The 23,251-nt window shown below is 44.3% G+C and overlaps 2 protein-coding genes across 4 annotated transcripts in view; both read left to right on the forward strand.

Moving 5' to 3' along the window:
• Positions 1-23,251, forward strand: part of LOC115659409 (sodium channel protein type 3 subunit alpha) — a 964,414-nt gene that overhangs the window by 417,339 nt on the left and 523,824 nt on the right. The gene's annotated exons all lie outside the window — the stretch shown is intronic.
• TTC21B (tetratricopeptide repeat domain 21B) overlaps positions 1-23,251 on the forward strand; it is a 103,428-nt gene that overhangs the window by 70,060 nt on the left and 10,117 nt on the right. For both annotated transcript variants that reach the window (XM_030579480.1, XM_030579482.1), the window contains 7 exons: positions 2,454-2,564; positions 3,876-3,957; positions 4,638-4,788; positions 5,231-5,392; positions 5,767-5,962; positions 13,239-13,463; positions 20,225-20,345. In XM_030579480.1, coding sequence (XP_030435340.1) covers positions 2,454-2,564; positions 3,876-3,957; positions 4,638-4,788; positions 5,231-5,392; positions 5,767-5,962; positions 13,239-13,463; positions 20,225-20,345 — 1,048 coding nt within the window. The remainder of the gene's footprint in view (positions 1-2,453; positions 2,565-3,875; positions 3,958-4,637; positions 4,789-5,230; positions 5,393-5,766; positions 5,963-13,238; positions 13,464-20,224; positions 20,346-23,251) is intronic.

Genomic DNA, 23,251 nt, shown 5'->3' on the forward strand with positions numbered 1-23,251 from the left:
AACACATCTCGAAGAACAACAGTTACAAAGGTGAGTAACCGTCTTTTTCCCTTAACCCAACTCCTATCCACTCTCACAATTCTATAGCTCAAGTTAAGTGGTGCTATCAGCGTGACCTAGTTGACCTGTCAGGAGGTATGGGTTGAATTTTAAGTGCTGCTGAGGCTTGAGCTACTAATGCAATTGGGAATGCAGGCATAGGCTACAGCTTGAGTTTTCACAGCTCCTCAATGGCTAATCCAGTCACTCTGTGTAGTTCAAGTATTGTTCCACAGTGTGACCCCTCTAACTTGAACTGAGCTAGCTCAAGCAGAATAAATCACACTAACCGTTGCAGTGACTATAAGCCCTTTGAAATATCAAGTCTTTACCTTGCTGTTTTTTCTAGCTGACTGGCTATTACTGGGATAGTAATATAAGAGGATGGAAACCTTAACTGTGTTTTTTTAATACCTAATTTGAGACAGAGAGAAGATGATTAGCCGGATTGATTAGAACACTGTTTTATTGGAGTTAAAGGTTTTAACAAAAACACTGTGACTCAACTTTCCTTTTCCACTCAGTTGAGTGCTGGGAAAGCTACAGCTCATATTTCAGTTTCTTGTGATACAACTATCCTATTTTCCAGAGGGGCTTCCAGCAAAAGTAGGGATGGCTTGATATATATATATATCTATATCTATATATATCTATATCTATATATATAGATATAGATATAAGGAAGAATCAAGCAGGAAAAAATCCCTTTTTCCTACAAAACTATTTTTTCACATAATAGTGAAGAAGTGTAAAAAGAGAAAAGCTAGTGGAAAAATGAGTCTTTAGACAAAATGTAAAACAAAACAAAAAATTGTTTTCTTATATTCAGAGGCAACTTATTTCAAAGATGTGGAAACATATGTTATGGCCCAGTATTTGACTGAAGCTTGTCGTAGTACAGTAGCTGGAACATGAGTGGCATATCTAGAAATTACCTACATGCTCCAGGAGGACCGTGCATTTGGAAAGGTTTTGTTTGTTTGTTTTCCCCATTTAGGGCAATAGGCAAGGTTTTAAGTTACCTTTTTTCCCCCTTTAAATAGCCAATATGGAGATCAAAACTAGGGAAATTTGGTTGTGTTTTCTTGTTCCTCTATAGCTGAATTTTGGATAACTTGAGACTTTTCTGTTCTGCCAAGAAAACAGATTGTAAGGCAGGAATTGCAATATTTTAATGCAGAGGAGAAGATAACTGGGATGAGTCTCAATACTGGGTAATCATAAATACAGCTGAGATATACTTGTGACAGGGTGTTGCATCTGTTTTTCAGTACAGCAATAGGAGCCACATTCCTGAGTTCTCGTGACTCACTCTGTGGCCTTTGGCATGCCACGTCTCACTTTCCTAATAGGATACTATAGTTCTCATTTTATCTCCCTAGTTAGTCGTCATAGAGTAATTTAGTAGACATAAAAAATAAGCATTTACATACTGTTCAAGTAATTATTAATAAATAGGGTGACCAGACAGCAAATGTGAAAAATCGGGATAGGGGTTGGGGGGTTAATAGGAGCCTATATAAGAAAAAGGCCCAAAAATTGGGACTGTCCCTATAGAATTGGGACATCTGGTCACCATATTAATAAAGAAAATATGTTGCAGAGACAGTTCTGATACAACAAGTTCAAGATACAATTCATTGCCTTAAAAGGTGAGATCAAAGGGCCAAATAGAACTTAACTGGGGTCATGATTACCTCCTTTTTTAAACCTTTCAACTTAAGCAGCTGCATACGGTGGGAGTAACAGCCAAATGTCTGATGCAGCTATTTTCTCACACACAACCCTGATTGAATTTCTCAGCATCAAGAATGCCACAGATGGAACCTGATCATATTCCCATGTAAGTCGATTGGCAAACCCCCCTTTGGCTTCAGTGGGAACAGGATTGGGCCTTTGGGGTTCTTCCCTGATGAATTTTTCATGGCTTTATCCAGAATTGCCTGTGATTGAACCTCAGTCCCTATGATGAACTCCCCCAAAGTAACCTTTGGTTAGTTAATATTTTTATAGCTGTTGCATCTTCAGAAATAGATCAGGATTGAGGTGCGAATGTGCTAGTCTATAAAAAATGTATATAAAAATATAGTTTGACTCAATTGTTAATATACTCTTATTAGAGTATAAGCAAGACGCGCTGCTTCTGTTGGTTGAAAAGACTTAACTTTTTGCATTAATTTTTATTTAGAAAGAGGTCTGTCTATCTAAGGTATAATATGGCCACCATCACCACAGTATCTGAGTGCCTCACAGTTTTTTGTTTTTTTTATCCCACAGCAACCTGGTGATCATGCAGGAAGTCAGGGAATTGAACCCAGGTCTCCTGAATTCTAAGCTAAAACACTAACTGCTAAACCATCCTTTCTCTGTTACTTGCATAAAGAGGAATACTTTTATATTTTTTTCTTCTCCAGGTAATGTTGGAACTTGCACGTTTGCACCTTGCACAAGATGACACTGATGCTTGCCAACATCAGTGTGCATTGTTACTGAAGAATGACCAAGATAATGAAGCAGCTACAATGGTTAGTGAGTTGTACTAATTTGATTTGCTATATCAAGAGGACTTCAATGCTAGAAAACTATTTAATATATGTATAGAGAATATCCATATGTATTTAAGAAGTGTCTGGAGGAGATTTAGTAAACGAAGATCAACAACCTATCATTAAGTGTTGTTTAGATGTTCATTTACATCAGATCATCATCCAGCATAGTTTATAACTGTTAGTATACATAGCCTTACTATCTTGATACAGAACGCATGTTACAGAAACGTGAGAGGTGGAGAGGGAATTGTAAGAGAAACAGTGGTTAGAATATGGCTAGATGCCACAGAATAAACAGTTTGTTATGAGAAAACTCTTCTCTTAAACCACATCTTTAACACTGCGCTGCTTGCCTACAAGAGATGTAGCCCAAAGTACTTTACCTACTGGACTGTATTATTAGGTTGGCATCTGGATGGGAAAGATCCTTTTAACCTTAACGTGGACAGATTTTTAACAAGCCGCTTAAGTTACACTGGTTATGGTACGGTCATCCTCCTCGGGAAACTAGAACCTACTATTAAGTTATGGATCAAGCGGTTGAAAGATTTTACTGTACTGGAATAACTAACTTTTTTTTTTTTTTTCCCCCACTCATTGGAAGTCATCATGGCTGGATTTTATTCTGATACTGTGTGAAGAACTAGAAGGAAATAACGTTCAGAAGAGCACTTGATAAATCTGTTCTTTTTTATCCACCTCTTAGTGAAAAGAAAATGAAATTTGGAATAATTAGGACTTATTTTTCATTATTTGCCTGCATTATAATAATTTTTCCTCGCAGTCCTAATGACTGCTTGAATGGTGTTCTCTAGATACACTCACCCTGGATTTTTAATAAAAACACAATTCATGCAAGATAATTTGTGCTTTTAAATTTTTTTTTAAAATTAATAGTTAATACATAATTGAAAAAGACCTATTTCTTGCTCTTAACATATGGCTTTTTTTGTTTAATAATTTAACAAGGAAGAACCCATAGTGTCAGGGGCAGGATTTCATGGTACAAACAGAGATAAATTGGTTCTCTTTAAATTGTTAATACAAACTTCAGTATCTTCCCAAACAAATATGAATTCTCCTTATTGTGCATACTATGAGATAATTTTAAAAATATTTTAATTTCAGAACCCCTTTTATAGAGAATTAGATTTCATTATTTTGATTCTCTCGTTTACATTTTCATATCAGTAGATTTGGGGATTAATCAAACAACCATTCCATACCATGTCCCATAACTGCCCCCCGCCCTCCCTTTTTTTTTTTTTAAATGTTTTGATCGTGTAGATGATGGCTGACCTGATGTTCCGGAAGCAGGACTATGAACAAGCTATTTTTCATTTCCAACAGCTCTTAGAACGCAAACCAGGTGTGTATTCAGTAATGATACTTCGATTTCTTTCTGATACATGAATGTCAAACATGAGCCATCCCCTAGTTCTAATGGATATCATAGACACAAATATTTAAGCATTTTTTTCTATGAAGCTTAAGAAATGATTATATCTAGATGAAACGTGCATATTTCATATAGGACCTAATATAGTTGCAGAATTATTTAACTTTTTCTGTTTCAAATATACTGCCAAAGTTTGTGTGTACACAAACAGAAATAGGATTTCAAGGCTAACATAAGTAACTGGAGTGTGCTGTAAAGTTTTGTTTCAGTTTATATGCAAAATACGAGTAGAGATATAGATAAAACTATGTTTTAGTGATACCAGAGAGATTGTGAAGTTTGCTATTGGGAATATATTTGAAAAAAGTCAAGAGTATATGTTGCAAATTGATTTTTTTAAAGTGCCGTTTAGTTGGGCCCATACCTACTGTAGTCTGACCATTAGACTTTTAAAATGCATTGTAAATATCATTTAGAGAACATAATTAATACTGGAACAAAAGGGTTTTTTTTATGATTTTAAATAGTTCATGTACTCTTGTTTAATTTGTAGCACAAATTAAAAGAGGGATTTACTTTATTTCTCATATGTTTGTCCAGCAAATATGTAACTTAATTTAAAAATGTTTTAAATATATGTGTGTATTTAGATAATTATGCAACTCTGTCACGTTTAATTGATCTGTTAAGAAGAGCTGGGAAGCTAGAAGAAGTTCCAAGATTTCTTGTAATGGCTGAGAAACATTCCTCCAGAGCAAAACTCGAGCCTGGTTTTCATTATTGCAAAGGCCTGTATCTTTGGTAGGTGCAGTTATAATTGAAAATAAAAAAATTTATTGGTTATCTATATTATATATGAAAAGATATAATGAATTTCAAATAATTTTTTTAAACTCTGAACCTCTAATTATGACATTGGTAGCTACTTGGTTAGGAAGTCTAGATTCAGTTACTAGGATTTTAGGAGAGGTTCTGAAAAACACTTTGCCTGTGTCATTTCTAGAAAATGTAGCTAATTAGTTGTATCTGTCTCTAATATTCCTTTCACTACTTATTTGATGCTGTTTCATGTGGAATTTTTTGCTGTTTCAGTGCAAGTAATAGTCATTACATTCTCCAAACTAATTTTTACAATATGTACACGATAAAAACATGTACCTAGTGTTTTTCAAAAGCTACCTTTTTCTTGTTTGTTTTATTTAGCTTCTTGTCCAAACTGAACATGCTTTCATAATTTTTCTAGGTATTCTGGTGAACCAAATGATGCACTTCGACATTTTAATAGAGCCCGGAAGGACAGTGACTGGGGACAGAATGCAGTTTATAACATGATCGAAATTTGTTTGAACCCAGATAATGAAACTGTAGGTGGTGAAGTGTTTGAAAATCTGGATGGTGACATCGGGTGAGTTTTTAAAAATAAAAAAAAATTTTTTCTTGATAACACTTTGGGGTCTTAGTCTAAATTTGAATAGACAATGAGAGAGACTCAGTGTGGCACATTAAAATAAGAAAGCTACCAAATTGCAGCAAGACGATTAAGGGGATTATGGTCTGGGACCCTAGGCATTTGTAGGATGCCTTTGCCTATAATTTAGAATAACTTCATTACATTGTAATTATACTACATTACAATATAGAATAGTCATATAAAGGTAACTGTTGTATGTAAGAGTGCTATGACTTTAATATGTTATCAGTTATAGCGTATAGCTTATTTAATAGTAGTATTGCATAACAACAATTGGGTGTTTTGTAAACTTTCTTTCTAATGTATAGCAATTCCACTGAGAAGCAGGAGTCTATGCAGCTGGCTGTGAGAACAGCAGAAAAACTTTTGAAGGAACTCAAGCCCCAGACTATTCAGGGTCACATTCAGCTTCGTATCATGGAAAACTATTGCCTAATGGCAACCAAACAGAAATCAAATGTTGAACAAGCATTAAATACTTTCACTGAAGTAGTAGTTGCTGAGGTTGGTAATTTTCTCTCCCCTCTCTGCCCCCCCTTCCCTTCCTCCACAAAAAAGTACTTTTTGTATTTTTATAATTTTTCTTCCGTTTAAGTTAAGAAATATTGAGATACTTCATATTATCAGGTCTGAGAATTATATTTGTTCCCTACTAGGTTGCTAATTTTAAAAAAATTAGCAACGAAATGTGCCGAAGAGGCATTCTCTCTTGTTGATACATACATTTGTAGTTGAATTTGCAGATTTATTAAGAAAATGGTAACTAGGCTTATTGCGCTTCTTAAAATATAAAAGACGGTTACTCACCTTTGTAACTGTTGTTCTTCGAGATGTGTTGCTCACATCCATTCCAGTTAGGTGTGCGCGCCGCGCGTGCACGTTCGTCGGAAACTTTTTACCCTAGCAACTCCAGTGGGCCGGCAGGTCGCCCCCTGGAGTGGCGCCGCCATGGCGCCCAATATATATCCCTGCCGGCCCGCCCGCTCCTCAGTTCCTTCTTGCCGGCTACTCCGACAGTGGGGAAGGAGGGCGGGTGTGGAATGGATGTGAGCAACACATCTTGAAGAACAACAGTTACAAAGGTGAGTAACCGTCTTTTCTTCTTCGAGTGATTGCTCACATCCATTCCAGTTAGGTGACTCCCAAGCCATACCTAGGCGGTGGGGTCGGAGTGAGAAGTCGCGGCACGGAGCACTGCAGTTCCGAAGGCCGCATCCTCTCTCGACTGCTGTACCAGGGCGTAGTGGGAAGCAAAGGTGTGGACCGATGACCAGGTCGCTGCCCGACAGATTTCCTGGATGGGCACACGGGCAAGGAAAGCCAGCGACGACGCCTGCGCCCTGGTAGAATGCGCAGTCACACGGCCCGTAGGGACATGGGCCAAGTCATAACAGGTCCTGATACAGGACGTAACCCACGAGGATAACCTCTGGGAGGAGATAGGAAGCCCTTTCATACGGTCCGCTACCGCCACGAAAAGCTGGGGGGATTTGCGGAAGGGTTTGGTCCTCTCTATGTAGAACGCGAGAGCTCTACGGACATCCAGCGAGTGGAGCTGCTGCTCCCTGCCTGAGGAGTGAGGTTTTGGGAAAAAAACCGGGAGGAAAATCTCTTGGTTGACGTGGAAGGCTGAGACCACCTTGGGTAGAAAGGCAGGGTGTGGTCTAAGCTGTACCTTGTCTTTGTGGAAGACCGTATATGGGGGGTCTACCACAAGGGCTCGGAGTTCCGACACCCGTCTAGCTGAGGTGATAGCTACTAGAAAGGCAGCCTTCCAAGAGAGGTAAAGCAGGGAGCAAGTAGCTAACGGCTCAAAGGGGGGCCCCATGAGCCGGGACAACACCAGGTTAAGATCCCAGGTTGGAGCAGGGGGACGGACGTTAGGGAATAACCGTTCCAGCCCTTTAAGAAATCTCGACACCGTCGGGTGAGAAAAAACGGAGCGACCGTCCGCACCCGGGTGAAAGGTGGAGATAGCTGCCAGATGGACTCGCAACGACGATAAGGCCAGACCACGTTCTTTGAGGGACCAAACATAGTCTAAGATTTCGGATACCGAAACTTCCATAGGGCGGAGATTTCTCTCTACGCACCAACAGGAGAAGCGTTTCCATTTTGCCGAATATGTGGCTCTTGTGGACGGTTTCCTGCTGCTCAAGAGCACCTCTCTCACAGGCGTGGAGCAGCGCAGCTCGGAACCAGCTAGCCACACAGGAGCCACGCCGCTAGGTGCAGCGACTGCAGGTCTGGGTGACAGAGAGACCCGTGGTCCTGGGTAATCAGGTCCGGATGAAGGGGCAGGGGGACTGGGTCGGCTACGGCCAAGTCTAGCAGCATGGTGTACCAGTGCTGTCTGGGCCATGCCGGGGCCACCATGATCACACGAGCCCTGTCTCTGCGCACCTTCAGGAGGACCTTGTGAACCAGAGGGAACGGAGGAAACGCATAGTACAGGTGGGTCGACCACTGGATGAGGAAGGCATCCGCTATCGACCCCGGCTCCCTGCCCTGAAAGGAGCAGAACGCTTGGCACTTCCTGTTCCCCTTGGACGCAAAGAGGTCCACCCGGGGATAACCCCACCTCCGGAAAATGGAGAGAGCGACGTCCGGTAGCGAAGGGACCACTCGTGTGACAGGAAGGATCTGCTCAATCGATCCGCCAGCGTGTTCCGTACTCCGGGAAGGAGGAAGCCCTGAGGTGAATGGAGTGGGCTACGCAAAAGTCCCAGAGTCGTATCGCCTCGAGGCACAGGGAGGAGGACCTGGTGCCGCCCTGCTTGTTGATATAATACATGGTCGTCGTGTTGTCCGTGAACACGGCTACACAACGACCCTGAAGCTGATGACAAAACGTTTGGCAAGCAAGGCGGACCGCTCTCAACTCCCTCATGTTGATGTGTAGCCCCACCTCCTCCTGGGACCATAGGCCCTGCGTCCGCAGGGTCCCTAGGTGGGCCCCCCAGCCTAGATCTGAGGCATCCGTTGTCAGGGATACCGAGGGCTGAGACGGGTGAAAGGGAAGACCCGCACACATACGGACTGGTCCAACCACCAGCCGAGGGAATCTAAGACCTTCTGGGGGACTGTGATTAACATGTCTAACGGTTGCCTGGCCTGTAATGACTGATAAGCCACAGCTGGAGAGGCCTCATGCGGAGCCGAGCGTAGTCGGTCACAAAAGTGCACGCCGCCATGTGGCCTAACAGGGTTAGACATGTCCTCACTGACGTCAACGGGGCTGACCGCAAGCGTTGAACGATCGCCGCCATGGTCTGGAACCGCTGCCGAGGCAGCGAGGCCCTGCCCACAGTGGCGTCCAGGACGGCCCCGATAAATTCCACCTTCTGAGTGGGCCTCAGGGTGGACTTGTCTGTGTTTATCAGAGGCCCAGACTCGCAAACATGCCGGTGATCACGCGGACATGGCTGTACACCTGCTGATCGACGTGCCCCGAATCAACCAATCGTCCAGATAAGGGAACACGTGGACACGGTTGCGCCGAAGATGCGCCACGACAACTGCCATGCATTTTGTAAACACCCTCGGGGCCGTGGACAGGCCAAACGGGAGGACCGCAAATTGATAATGACGAGCCCCCACAACGAAGCGGAGGAAGCGTCTGTGGCGTGGCCAAATGGCAACGTGGAAATACGCGTCCTGCATGTCGAGGGCGGCGTACCAGTCTCCCGGATCCAGGGATGGAATAATGGTCCCCAGGGATACCATGCGGAACTTCAACTTCACGAGGTATTTGTTGAGCTCTCGCAGGTCGAGGATAGGCCTGAGGCCCCCCTTGGCCTTGGGGATCAGAAAATAGCGGGAATAAAACCCTTTGCCTTTCTCGTTTTCGGGAACCGCCTCTATAGCTCCTTTGCTGAGGAGCGTCCGCACCTCCTGCCGAAGGAATTGCTCGGAGAGGGGTCCCTGAAGAGGGACGAGGAGGAGGGCGGGAAGGAGGAAACGAAACAAACTGCAGGCGGTACCCCGTCTGCACCACGCTTAAGACCCAGCGGTCCGATGTTATTTGGGACCATGCCGGGAGGAAAAACGAAAGGCGGTTGGAAAACGGGGGGGAAGGATCCATAGGGGAAACTGTTACTGCACCCTCGAGCGCACCTTCAAAATGAAGGCTTAGGACCAGGCGGGGGTTTTGAGGAGCCTTGGTTCTGCCCCCCTTGGTTCCCCGACTGCCTGCGCCTCCCGTTCCTGCCGCGGCGCCTGTAAAGGTCCTGCCGCTGGCGGAACTGGGAAAACGGGCCGACGGTGCTGCTGTTGTTGCGGCCTAAAGGGTCTACGCTGTGTCACGGGGGTGTGCATCCCGAGGGACCGCGCAATGACCCGGTTGTCCTTTAAACTCTTAAGTCTGGGGTCTGTCTTATCGGAAAACAGGCCCTGGCCTTCGAAAGGAAGGTCCTGTTTCGTGTGCTGGAGCTCTGGCGGAAGGCCGGAAACCTGCAGCCAGGAGATGCGACGCATCGTAACTCCTGACGCGAGGGTACGGGCAGCCGAGTCCGCAGCGTCCAAGGAGGCTTGTAAGGCCGTGCGCGCGACCTTCTTGCCTTCGTCCAGGATGGCCGTAAACTCTTGGCGAGCATCCTGTGGCAGCAGCTCCTTAAATTTGTCCACTGCCACCCAGGAGTTAAAGGCGTATCTGCTCAGCAGGGCCTGCTGGTTAGAGACCCTGAGCTGCAGCGCCCCAGCCGAATACACCTTACGGCCAAGGAGGTCCATCCGCCTGGCTTCTCTGGATTTGGGGGCCGGAGCCTCCTGGCCGTGACGCTCCCTATCGTTCACCGATTGCACTACCAGTGAACCGGGAGTCGGGTGAACATGTAAATATTCGTACCCCTTAGAAGGGGCCATGTACTTCCTCTCGACTCCTTTCGCTGTCGGAGGGATGGAGGCCGGGGACTGCCAGATAGTATTGGCATTGGCCTGGATGGTCCGTATGAACGGCAGGGCGACCCTGGTGGGAGCATCGGAAGAGAGGATGGTGACAATTGGGTTCCTCTATCTCCGAGACCTCCTCTGCCTGCAGACTCAGGTTTTGAGCCAATCGCCTGAGGAGGTCCTGGTGCGCCCTGAGATCCAGCGGGGGGGGACTGTTGGAGGAGGTACCCGCCACCGCCTCATCCGGGGAGGAGGATGATGAGACCCCAGGCACAATAGTGTCCAACGGGGGGTCTTCCTCAGCCCTCGCCTCTGTCTCCGGAGCCACAGCGGAGTCCTGCTGTTTGGACCCTTCGTCCCCCTTCCGGGGAGGGAGGGGGGCGAGACAAAGAGGCTTCAGGGGCCCTACGCTCCGCAGGTCGCCGGCCTAGCAGGGAGCTGCTGGGGGCCCTGGGCCCTGATGGTACGCCCAGGGTGTCCAGAATCCCCACTGTTGTGGGCCTTGGTCCTGCAGCGGCGGATCAGCAAACAGCGCCGCCTGCCGGTCGGTGCCCAGCGCATAGCCGCTGTCCGTCTGGGAGGATACGGACGGCTGCCTCGAGGGCCACGGCGGGGCCGACCCTGGATGGTACGGGTCTGCGCGGGCCGGCACGGAGGATCGTCTCGGTGCCGGGACCGGTGCCGGGAGTCATATCGGTGCCGGGATCGGGACCGGGACCGGGATCTGTCACGGTGCCGGGCGCCGCTTCGGTACCGGGCGCCGCTTCGGTGCCGGGACTACTACCAGCTCGGTGCCGGGAGATCGACCGGGACCGGGACCTGCCACCAGCTCGGTGCCGGGAGGTCGACCGGGACCTGCCACCAGCTCGGTGCCGGGAGGTCGAGCGAGACCAGGGACCGGGACCGGGACCTGCCACCAGCTCGGTGCCGGGAGGTCGACCGGTGCGGCGAGTAGCGTCGGACCTGCTCCTGGAGTCGCGGTGCCGGTGTCGACTGGAGCCTGACCGCGACCGTCTCGATGCCGACCGTTGCCGCGAGTGCGACCGGTACCGCTGAGGGGAGCGGTGCCGGGACTTGCGAGCGGCGTCGGGATCTGGAGCGCCCAAGACGTCGGGACCTGGATGGCGAACGACTGTCTGTGGGCGGTGCCGACATCATGGGCTTGCCTCTGGACGCGACCCGCACCGGAGGTACCGGGGGTGGCAGCCGAGTAGGCTCCGTCAGGGCAATAAGGTCCCGAGCCGAGGCAAAAGGTCTCCGGTGTGGATGGGACCAATATCTCAACCCCAGATCTCATGGGGGAGCTCGGCGGCACCGGACTCACGGACCCGCCGGGCCCGGAGTCAACGGTGCTGACGGTGCCGGCGGCGCCGCGGCTGATGTCGAGGCCGGGCGCTCTAGCCGGGTCTGCCTGGCCGGAGTATTAGACTTCGACGGCCTTGGCTCTGGCTCCAGTGCCGGAGAGGGTCGGTGCCGAGGAGTCTTCTCGTGCCGGAGCGATCCGGTGCCGGTGCCGATACCACGGTCTGCGAAGCCGCCGGTCAAGTGCCGCCTCCATCAGGAGAGTTCGGAGCCTTTGATCCCTCTCCTTCTTTGTCCTCGGCTTAAAGGCCTTACAGATGCGGCACTTGTCAGATCTGTGCGACTCCCCGAGGCACTTCAGGCACGCTTCGTGGGGATCGCTGGTAGGCATGGGCTTCTTGCAGGCTGCACACTGCTTGAAGCCCGGCGAACCAGGCATGAGCCCGGTGCCGGGTGCCGGGAAGGGCTAAGCCCCCGGCGAAGAAGTACTTTATAACTAATTAACTTAACTATCAACTTAACAAACTATTTAACAACTGTAATGGAACTAGAGAATAACAATAGATAACGATAGATAACTAGGAGAGCTAGGGACGTGGAGGACAGCTATGCCGCGCTCCACAGTTCCAACGACCGACACGGCGGTAAGAAGGAACTGAGGATGCGGGGCGGGCCGGCAGGGATATATATTGGGCGCCATGGCGGCGCCACTCCAGGGGGCGACCTGCCGCCCCCTGGAGTTGCTAGGGTAAAAAGTTTCCGACGAACGTGCACGCGCGGCGCGCACACCTAACTGGAATGGATGTGAGCAATCACTCGAAGAAGAACTTATGTTTTGCTTAGTAACTTCGGCTAAATCTAGGTAATGAGTTTGGGGTATGATTCCCAGCTCACGTACACATACTTGCACTATCTCTCATCTGAATTAGCATGCTAAAGATAGTAGTGGACCTACAGTAGAATGGGCAGCAGCAGCTTGGGCTAGCCTCCCTAAGTACAAACCCAGTGGGTACATACTCCGGCAGTTAGCCCATACTGCCGCTGCCTGTGCCGTTGTGATTGTGCTACTGTTCTTAGCTCAGTGAGTACATGAGCATGCATATGTTTGCTGGGAATTGCACCCCTAGCTCATAGTGTAGATGTAGCTTTTATGTAATCTAATTCCCGCTATTTTTAAAACTGCATGACCAATAGCAAAGCAATACTAAGTTTATTCCATGTCCAGAAATAACTCAACATTTCAAAATTGGATGTTTTTATGTATTTTCAATTGGCATCTCATTGACATTTGGGTCTTAGCTTCTAGTTTTAATCTTTCTGGGCTGCTCAGTAACAATATAATTTAGCAGCAAAGAGTTCTGGGACACCTTAGAGGCTAACAGATGTATTGGAGCATGAGCTTTCGTGGGTTCGTTGATGCACATCTGACGAGTGCATATTCACCCATGAAGCTCATGCTCCAATACGTTTGTTAGTCTATAAGGTGCCACAGGGCTCTTTGCTGCTTTTGCAGATCCAGACTAACATGGCTACCCCTCTGAATATAATTTAGAAAACTTAATTTTGTTCTTAAAATGTTTTATTCCAGAAGGATCATATCCCAGCTCTTTTGGGAATGGCCACAGCCTACATGATTTTAAAACAAACTCCACGAGCCAGGAATCAATTGAAACGCATTTCAAAAATGAACTGGAATCCCATAGATGCAGAGGAGTTTGAAAAAAGTTGGCTTCTTCTTGCTGATATTTATATTCAATCTGCAAAATATGATATGGCAGGTGAACTATTAAAACGATGTCTTCGTCATAACAGGGTAAGTAACAGAATAGTAAAAAGTAATTTTCCCATATACTTATGTGAGTGCTCTATTTTTAAATTTGCCAGTGAAAATGTATTTTATTTCAAAGTTAGTTTCTTATGTCGTGGAAATGAACTTGGAAGAGCAAGAGACTAATCGTTTACCCTTGAGAACAGGAAACGAATGCATCTGCAGATGCTACCTATGAGCTGTCAGTAATTTATGCAAGTTTAAGCTGTGGTGAGGCTCTATGTGTTGAAGGTGTCTGTCGAATGTCAAGAATGCATCTTATGATGAATCTGATTTGGGGCTAATGAAAATTGCAGACAATATAAATTGTGGACATTTGTCTCATTTATTAATACATTATCCATAGCTGCATACACAATTTGTATATTAGCAGAACATGTGTTATAAGCCCTATTTACAAACTAATCTACATGAATTTTTAGTTTTTCTGATTTTCAACCCGTCTTGCACTGAGGAGTTGCTTTTCTCTGGATTCTAAAGCCTCTAATGTTTTGATTGGGCACATGGGATTTCTGACCTGGCAAGCTGCCAGAATCTCTGCTTAGATGGTAGGAACGTTAGCAGCTTTAGCTCTCTTACTTAATATTCCCATTATCTTGTTTCTCCTTGGTGGTTGAGAGCTTGCTTTTTCCTTTCTGCTTGTATACATCTCACCTTCCTTCAGGTGAGGTACATTAAGAGGCTTTTTCCTCTGCGGAGACCATACCCCTGGTTCAGCCTCAGCATCCTGCAGGTTCAGGTAGTTGTTTCTTTTTAGGTATCCTTCAGATTTCATTACACCCTCATGTTTCTAGAGTCATTGAAGCAGAACTTAAGTTTCGTTCTCCTGTCAAATCTCTGCTGTGCTTGGAAGCTTAGTTTGTTCTGGAACCAATAATGTTCCTCTAACTGAAAATGTCCTGCCAGCAGAGCTTCCTCTTTTACATCTAGTGGGTTAAGCATAAGAGCTTCCTCTGATTACAGTTGTGACAGGATGATATTGGGTCAGAGGTGGTCTTTCAAGTAGGCTGTGTAGTGGGTTTATATGCAAGTAATCCACTAGTCTTAATAATTAATTTTAGTAATTTGACAGTCTTTTGTTAAATACATAGTTAACATATATACAGAGCATCTTAGCTCAAGTCAATCTTCAGTCTAACCTAAAAACTACTGTCTGCTCCAACTGTCGGCTCCCACGTCCTGTAGATTTCTATGACTTCCCCTAGAGTCACAGTAACAGCACTGGCTGGTCTAAATCTAGAGCCTTTCACTTCGAAAACCAATAGGTAACCTGAGTAGATCCTGGAACAGTGGTGGGGGGCGGTGACATGTACTGCTGCTGTGATTCTTTACAAGCTGGGTTGATTAAATTATAGCTTTTGGTAGCAGTGACAAATACAGATCATATCAAATTATTTTCTTTAAACATCTTTGTACACTGAAATATTTAGATAGATAAGGTTCTGAATAATGGAAGGGAGAGGAAAGTAAACTGGAAGGCTACAAAAAGATTGCTTTCCCGGTCTCCAGTGCCAGAGCACAAGGAGGAGATGCCCATTCCCACATTGGCCTCCAACCCATGTGCTATGAAGAAGGCCTGCAGGAATTGTACTGTACAGATAAAAATGGTTGCTAAAGGGTTTTTTTATGTTTTTAATTGTGTTTATGGATATAATATTTTCCACAAGAATTCTGAGTTACAAACTTGACTAGACTGACAAAATACATTATTTTGGTGAATAGGTTTTTAGAATTGCTTTTTACAATCAGAAATGAAAGATGTATGTACATATTGAATGAGAGAACCTATGTAAACACTTTGTCATGCAACATGGGTTTGTGTCCATTTAAAACATGTAGATTTGGTTGAGATTGCAGACCATAATCTGTGTTAGGTTACAAAGTCAGAGAGCCCAACATGTGTTCCAAAGCTAGAAGCTTTCCATAGAATCAATGGCTTTTTATATATTTATTTTAAAAACACAGTTAAAGAATCACTTGTAGACCACAGACTTCTTAAGAGAAATCTTGGACTATATTGTATTCTAGTTTTCCAGATGATCTCTGCTTGGTCTTGTAGGTTATAAATTGAAACCATTTCCTCATTAGACTTAGGAAGTTTAATCTAAAACAGTTTTGAATAGTTAAGATGAACTTGAATATAATTCAAGTGTCTACATTTGTCTTGTCCCTAGTGTAAATAATTAGCATGCTAAATGGATAATTAGATACAGAATCTACTTACTGCCTAACTTCTTTACAGAAAATACTCAGTTTAGTGGCAACCATTCAAAATGAGACTTCCAAAAAGTTTGCTTATTTTCAGAGTTGTTGCTAATTGTGAGCATGCTCTGCTTTGTGTGTGTAATATGGAGATTCCTGTCAGTCTTTCTTTAATCAGTTTTATTTTGACTTTCATTATGAAAGATGTAATCTGTTTTAATCTATATAATGTGTGTATATATACACACATGCATGTGCACATGCAATGTGTGTGTATTACATATTACAGGCAGGGCTGGTAGCACTACCTATTCAGGTTGCCTGTAACTTACCATTAGAAGATCCTATTTTCAGTTGCTTACAATTTTGCCAAACTATTTAACCATTCAGGCTGCAATCTTTCATGGCAGGTGTTTGTCTCAGGTAAAAAAAAAAAGTCTGAAAAATTTTAGCCAAAACAGTTTAGCCTTTCAGGAATGAGGCTCGGGAAAAATACTTTGTTTTTCTCATGTTGAATGATCCTGGCAGCAGCCTTTCTTTGAAAAGCTCTAGCATTCCTGTGAGCAGAGGCCACGTCCAGACTACCCGCCGTATCGACGGGTTAAAATCAATTGCTCGGGGATCGATATATCGCGTCTAATCTAGACGCGATATATCGATCCCCGAGCGCGCTTATATCGATTCTGGAACTCCATCAACCCCAACGGAGTTCCGGAATCGACAGGGGTAGCGCGGACATTGATCCCGCGCGGTGTGGACGGGTGAGTAATCCGATCTTAGATATTCGACTTCAGTTACGTTATTCACGTAGCTGAAGTTGCGTATCTAAGATCGATTTCCCCCCCGTAGTGTGGACCAGCCCAGAGACTCGAAATTTGACGGGGGACTAGCCTTTGTGTCAAGGATGTGGCCTTTTGTTTGTGCCCATGAAAATCCACCAAAATTTGGCCTACTTATAAACCTTTGAAAAATAGCAGTTCACACGTGCTCTAGGATAATAAGGGGTAAGTAATGGCCAATGCTGCATGCTAAATCAGTCTAATTTCCTTCTCTGAAGGTTAACTGGACTAGCTGATAGCAGGGAAGCAGTAGACAGGATATATCTTGACTTTAGTGAGGCTTTGAGCACACTCCCATATGTGTCTTGTAAACAACTAGGGAAGTATCATCTAAATGAAATATTGTTAAGGGGAGTCACTGGTTGAAAAACCATACAGAGTAGTTGTCTGTGATTTTAGTATCAGGCTAGGAGGACTTACAAAATGGGGACCGGCAGCAGTCTGTCCTGAGGTTGAAACTATTAAGTATTTTCATTAACGACTTTGATGATGAAGTAAAGAGAAAATTTACAAATTTGCTGCAGAGTTGATGCAAACACTTTAGAAGATGGTATTAAAAGTCAAAAACTATCTTGATAAATTAGAGAATTGGTCCGAAATCAGTAAGATGAAATTCAGTGAAGACAAGTGCAAAGTATAAAACTTAGGAAGGAAAAATCAAATATTTAAATACAAGATGGGGGAATAACTGTAGGCAGCAGTACTGCAAAAAAAGGGTCTGGGATGGATCACAAATTTGAGTGTCAGCAATGTGGTGCTATTGCAGAAAAGACAAATTTCATTCTATGATGTATTTGGAGGAGTGTTAGACACATGGGGTAATTGTTCCATTCTACTTTGCACTGGTGAAGTCTCAGGTGGTGGCACCACCTCAGTTTTGGGCACCACAGTTTCAGAAGATTGGACACTCTCCAGTTTGTCCATGAGGAAAGCAACAAAAATAAAGATTTAGAAAACATGGCCTTTCAGGTTTGAAGGTTGAAAGAATTGAACATAGTAGTCTAAAAAAGAGAAGACTTAAGGGAGGGACATAATAGTCTTGAAAGAAGTACAATGTTGTTATAAAGAGAACAGAACATAAAAAAGGCCATACTGGGTCAGACCGGAGGTGAATGGGAATTAGTTCTCTGTGTCCGTGAAGGGTAAGACAAGAAGCAGTCGGCTTAATTTGCTGCAAGGGAGATTTATGTTAGATATTAAGTAAAGCTTTCTAACTATAAAGATAGTTAAGCATTGGAATGGGTTATGTAGAGAGACTGGAATCTCTATCATTGGAGGTTTTAAAGAACTGTCAGAGATGGTCTAGATATGCTTAATCTTGCCTCCGCGCAGGCAGTTGGACTGGATGACCTCTTGAGGTCTCTTATAGCCCGACATTTCTATGATTCTGTGCTCAGTAGTGGTTTCTTAGATATCTTCCCAAAGAGTCCATCTGCACTAAGCTTTCACCAAACAGTACTGATCAGGATTTTCCCTGCAATTGCAGCTCTCAGCATTGTGGGTGGTCTGGAAACTGAACTCAGAACAGGGGGCCAGTCTATCCTGTGCTTTCAATGGTCCCCATGGTGGACCCAGGCAGTGTGGAGGAAGAAACTGCTAGATTTAAATGTAGGGGGGACAAGTGACAGACTTTGGGTGGGGGTAAGGGAGGAGATTGGGACAAAGCCTGGTGAGGGAGAAACTGGAAATGAGTGTTGGAGTGAAAGGTAGGACTGGGAGCCCAGGGAGAGTAAAGGATGGGATTGGGGAGAGAGTGGGACTTTCTGAGCAGAAACTGTGACAAGGAGTGGGGGAACCCTGAGATTGAATGAGGAGCCTGGGCAGTGAGGGGAGATTAGGCCTGAGAGCCGATGAAAATGGAGAGTGGTCGGGGGGAGGATTGGGGGCCAGGGAGGGAGCCAGATGAGTCGGGAAGGGGGAAACTGGGACTGGCTAGGTAAGGAGATTGGAAACAAGGAGCTGGGATTGGGAGTCCAGAGGGAGTGATATGATATATATTGTAAATCAGACCAAGGGTCTCAAGTCAGGCACCCAGAAAATCGGAACACAATTAATGACCACCTGTAAACAGTTTCATTTAAATGACTTGCCTAGCATCATATAGGAACTCTGCAACAAAAGAAATTGCTCTACAGCCAACAGCTTCCTTCACTACACAGTCCTGATTCATCCCTAGAGCAGTCCATGGTGTGCACTGAATGAGGCAAGGGTCCTGTGAAAAATAGTATGTAATTAAGGGCTGTATTATCATGCAGATACACAAGGGGACTGAATTAAAGTTGCACAGACAATCTAATTTCTGCCATTTCCTAGCTTTTGAGTGCTTGACTTTGAAACCTTAATGTTCTTTTCATATAGATTGTGTGGGTGTTCTTTCTGTCTAGCTGTCTATACACACACACGCACTATAGATTAAAACAGTTTAACTGTATTTCAAATAGTTTTTGTGTATAGAAACAGGACAGGCACTTGTCCTTGATAGGCACCATCATGATTAGGCAGCTCATGGTAAAGATTGCATGTCTGGCTAATATGGTGAATACTTGTTAGGATAGAAGACTGTGACTCTGTCCTTTCACCAATGTTCCATTGGCCGGCAGAAGATGAAGGTTGATTGGATTCCCTTTATACTCACTCCTACTGGACCTGAGGAAACCTATTTTGGGTGGCAGTTGTGAATTTTATAAAATATGTCTTTTATGCAAATAAAGCCCACAACAACTAAGAAGAAAATAATCAAACTGACCATGCTGCTAGAAAAGTTTTTTCATTAGGTGTTTACTTTTATGTGGCTCATTCTTAACTGTATTTCATGGTATTGCAAACTGATAAGCAACTCGTGAATTACATGGAGCATCATTTACAAAACCATCAAGTCATGGAATCATTTCCTGTTTTTACTTTAAAGCACAGCTTTGATAAGCATACAGGGTAATAAACATATTTTTAGGAGACTAAGAATAATAAAATTAGCTTTTATTGGAAATATTTAATGTTTATAATTTGTTAGTAAAATGTATCCATTTTTATTGGAAAGCTGTTTTTGTAGACTATAAATATTTCTTTTAAGTAGCCAAACTTTGGTTATCTCAGGATGGAATGTGCGGTCCCTTCTCTCCTGCAAACTCTTACTAATTTTGTACTGCTTCTGCGTGTTGTCTGGCCCTATTGTGGTAGTCGGTGCTTCACCTAATGGGAAAGCCAACTAACTGCTCTAGAAGAGTATGTCCCTAAAACCCTTTGATTTGCTGAGCAGTAACAGGCATGACAACTGCCACTGTGAAGATGTTTCACTCAGTGCTACTGGGGGCCATATACCTAATCCTGGCCCTCTGGATCGAATACATTCAGGCAGTACTAATTGGGAAAATGCTTCCAGCAAGAGCCACTAGGACAATATAATGCACTTCCTTCTTTTTCCCTTAACTTACTCACCTCTCTCCCCCTCTCCCAGTTGAGCAACTCTTGTTCTCAGCCTCTTACTTTGTCTGAGGATCTTAAGAACAGCCATGCATAGAATTACACAAATGGGATTTGTCTTGTCCTGTCTTTAATCCAGAACATTTTGTCACAGAAGTTAGTAACATTATGTAATTGTATATGCTTTCCAAACTGTGTATATTAATATTATTTAATTGAATGTCAGTACTGCATATGTTTCTCTAAATTTTTGAAATACATATAGTCAACATTTATATTTTGTAGTCCTGTTGCAAAGCCTATGAATATATGGGATACATAATGGAAAAGGAGCAAGCGTATAAGGATGCAGCAGTAAATTATGAGATGGCCTGGAAGTATGGAAACCAAACAAATCCAACAATAGGTATGTTTACACAATCTGTGATAATACAAAAGAACAGAAGCAATGACTATCAGTAAGACTGCATTTAATTTTCCATATAAGTAAAATAATGTCTCTGATTGTCTTCCTGTGAAAATACAGCTGTTTAGAGATCTACATTACAACATAGGAGAGAGCCTTCATAGCAAGAGAGAGCCATTTGAGTTCGTACTTTGACAAGACTCTCAGCAATTTACAGCTGGTGTTCTTCTAGTAGTGTTTCTCTAGGTGCTCCTCTTCAGGAGTGCATATGCCTCGTGAGCCCTTGCTCAGAGATTTCCCATTAGAAGTGTCTGTTCAGCCTGCGCATGTGCCCTATACAACTTTATGCTGCACATCGAGGGTATATAGGGCTTCATGGATGAACTGCCTTCGGTTCCTTCTCTTAATTTTTCAGTGTGAGACAGAGCTCAGTCGTTTCTGCCTTGTGCATACCTTAGTGTGTTCTACAGCTGTTCTGTTTGTTTAGTGTTTCTAGTTAATGTTGGTTGTTTTAGTATAGAATTATTTAGATAGTAGTGAGAGGATTGACTTTTTTTCCTCTCCCTTTTTCCTCCTATTTTTTCTGAGGAGAGCCCTACCAGCCTGGCTGGGCGTGCCTGGCTCACCACGTTTCAAACTGCCTCACTTGTTAAGAGGCAGTCTCAGTCAGTGACATCAGCTCTAAGAGCTGGTCTGCACTAGAAGTGTTATGCCACTGTAGCATGTCTGGGGATACTACCTGCCAGATTGGTGGGTAGCGATCGATCTATCGGGGATCAATTTATTGCATGTAGTGTAGATGTGATAAATTGATCCCCGATCGCTTACCCGTCGACTGCTGAACTCCAGCTCAGCAAGAGGCGGCAGCAAAGTTGACGGGGGAGCTGCAGCAATCGACCCCGCACCATGAGGACGAGAGGTAAGTCAAATTAAGATACGTCGACTTCAGCTATGCTATTTTCATACTACTATCTCAGCAACTTGTAAGATAAGAAATATTATGTTAGTCTCAGGGACCCTGAATTTTTGTTTGCCCACACCTTGCCTAATTTCCTGGTGGTGAATGCTGTAAATGAGCAGGGTAAACAGCATTACTCAGGGTTCACCCCAATGATAAAAATCAGAAAAAGTTAAACTTTTTTGGCTGAAAGTCTTGCTCATCTGCAACCCTCCAATTTCGGATAATAAACTGTAAGGTGATCATGACCAAGTACAACTTCATGAAATACAATAAATTTGCAGCCTTTATTGAACATCTTTCACAGGAGCATAGAGACTAGTTCCACACCATCACAGAGTGTCAGTTACTAGCCAGAACCTCTCTTTAAGCTGCCTTAGATGTTGCAGAAACCATCACCAAATCCATCTCCACAGAGGTTGTTATGCATAAGGCATCTTGGCTCCAGCTCTCGGGGTTCCCGAGGGAGGTTCAGAATACTGTTGAGGACTTCCCATTTGATGGTTGGAAGCTCTTCTTGGGGGCCATGGATGAGTCCTTGCATGCACTGAAGGACTCCAGGGCCATGTTGAACTTTGAGTAAATACACCCCTGTGAATAAGAGGAGATTTTGTATGTCTCAAACTGCCCGGAGAGTATACCTTGCCTAATTCACTGGCTTTCATTGAACCACTAAACCTGCTAGGAAGAGACAAAAATTCCAGAGAAAGAGAGCTACTAATCGTCCTTCAGCAAGTAATCAGTTATCACTGAAAATTTTTTTTTGACAGGATAGTTGAGGGTTTGATTCCTCCCTTGCCTCTAGTTTACAGGATGCAACCTTTTGCCCACCTCTCCAATTTTGGAGACTGCCTTTCTCATTTGCAACTGATTTGATGGTGTATTACAACAAACACATGGGTCATACAGGTCATAACATCAGGCTATACCATCCACTTTGTATCCCTCTTATTCCATCCCTCTTTAGAGATTCCTCTCATGAGACTATACTGAGACTTAGTCTACACTGCCACTTAAGTCAATGTAAGTTACGTCACTCAGGGGTGTGAAAAAATCTCCCACCAACTTAGCTTCCATCATTGGGGAGGTGAAGTACTGAAGTCAATGGGAGAGTGCTCTCTGATCAACTTATCATATCTTCACCAGACCCACTAAATCGATGTCATTGCATTGATCGCAGCACCACTGATTTGGGAGGCAGCGTAGACAAGCCCTGAGTCAAGAAGTGCACTCTCCTTCATTTAGGAACTATGGAGGCAATCCTGTCCCTTCACATGGGGGAAAGGGTTTTACTCAAAGTGTTTTCTTGTGCCAAAGAAGGACAGAGGGTGAAGACTGATCTTAGATCTAAGACAATTGAACAAATTTGTAAAGTCTCAAAAGTTCAGGATAGTGACTCTGGCAGCTGTAATCCTTTTCTAAAGGCATGAAAATATTTTTTGGTCCTCAACTTACAGAACACCTATTTCCATATAGTGATTCATCCCACTCACAGGAAATACCTAGGTTTAACATGGGCCAAGAGCATTTTCAATACTGTTTAATTCTGTTTAGTCCCAGGATTTTTCAAAGATTTTAGTGGTAGTAACTTCTTATCTTCAGCGAGAAGCAACTGTATTCTTCCAATGTCTCGACGACTGGCTATACTCAAGAGCCAATCTTAAGAAGCAGTGCTGACCTCCACCCAGACAGCTCTTGCTCTCTTTCAGGAACTGGGATTCCAGCTAAATGTAAAAAAAAAAAAATCTGTTAGCGCCAGTACAGATAATACAATTCATGGAGCCCAGGGCTTTCCTTCCCATGGACAGATTCATAACTTTGGCACATCTGGTCTATTCAAGGAAGCCCCAGTAAGGAACTGTTTACAGGTCTGAGGTCATATGGCAGCTTGCACCATTGTAACTGAGGATACAAGATTATGTGTCCACTGCTTTCAGTGCTGGTTCAA

The sequence above is a fragment of the Gopherus evgoodei genome, chromosome 11, assembly GCF_007399415.2.
Source record: "Gopherus evgoodei ecotype Sinaloan lineage chromosome 11, rGopEvg1_v1.p, whole genome shotgun sequence".
Classification (NCBI taxonomy): Eukaryota; Metazoa; Chordata; order Testudines; family Testudinidae; genus Gopherus; species Gopherus evgoodei.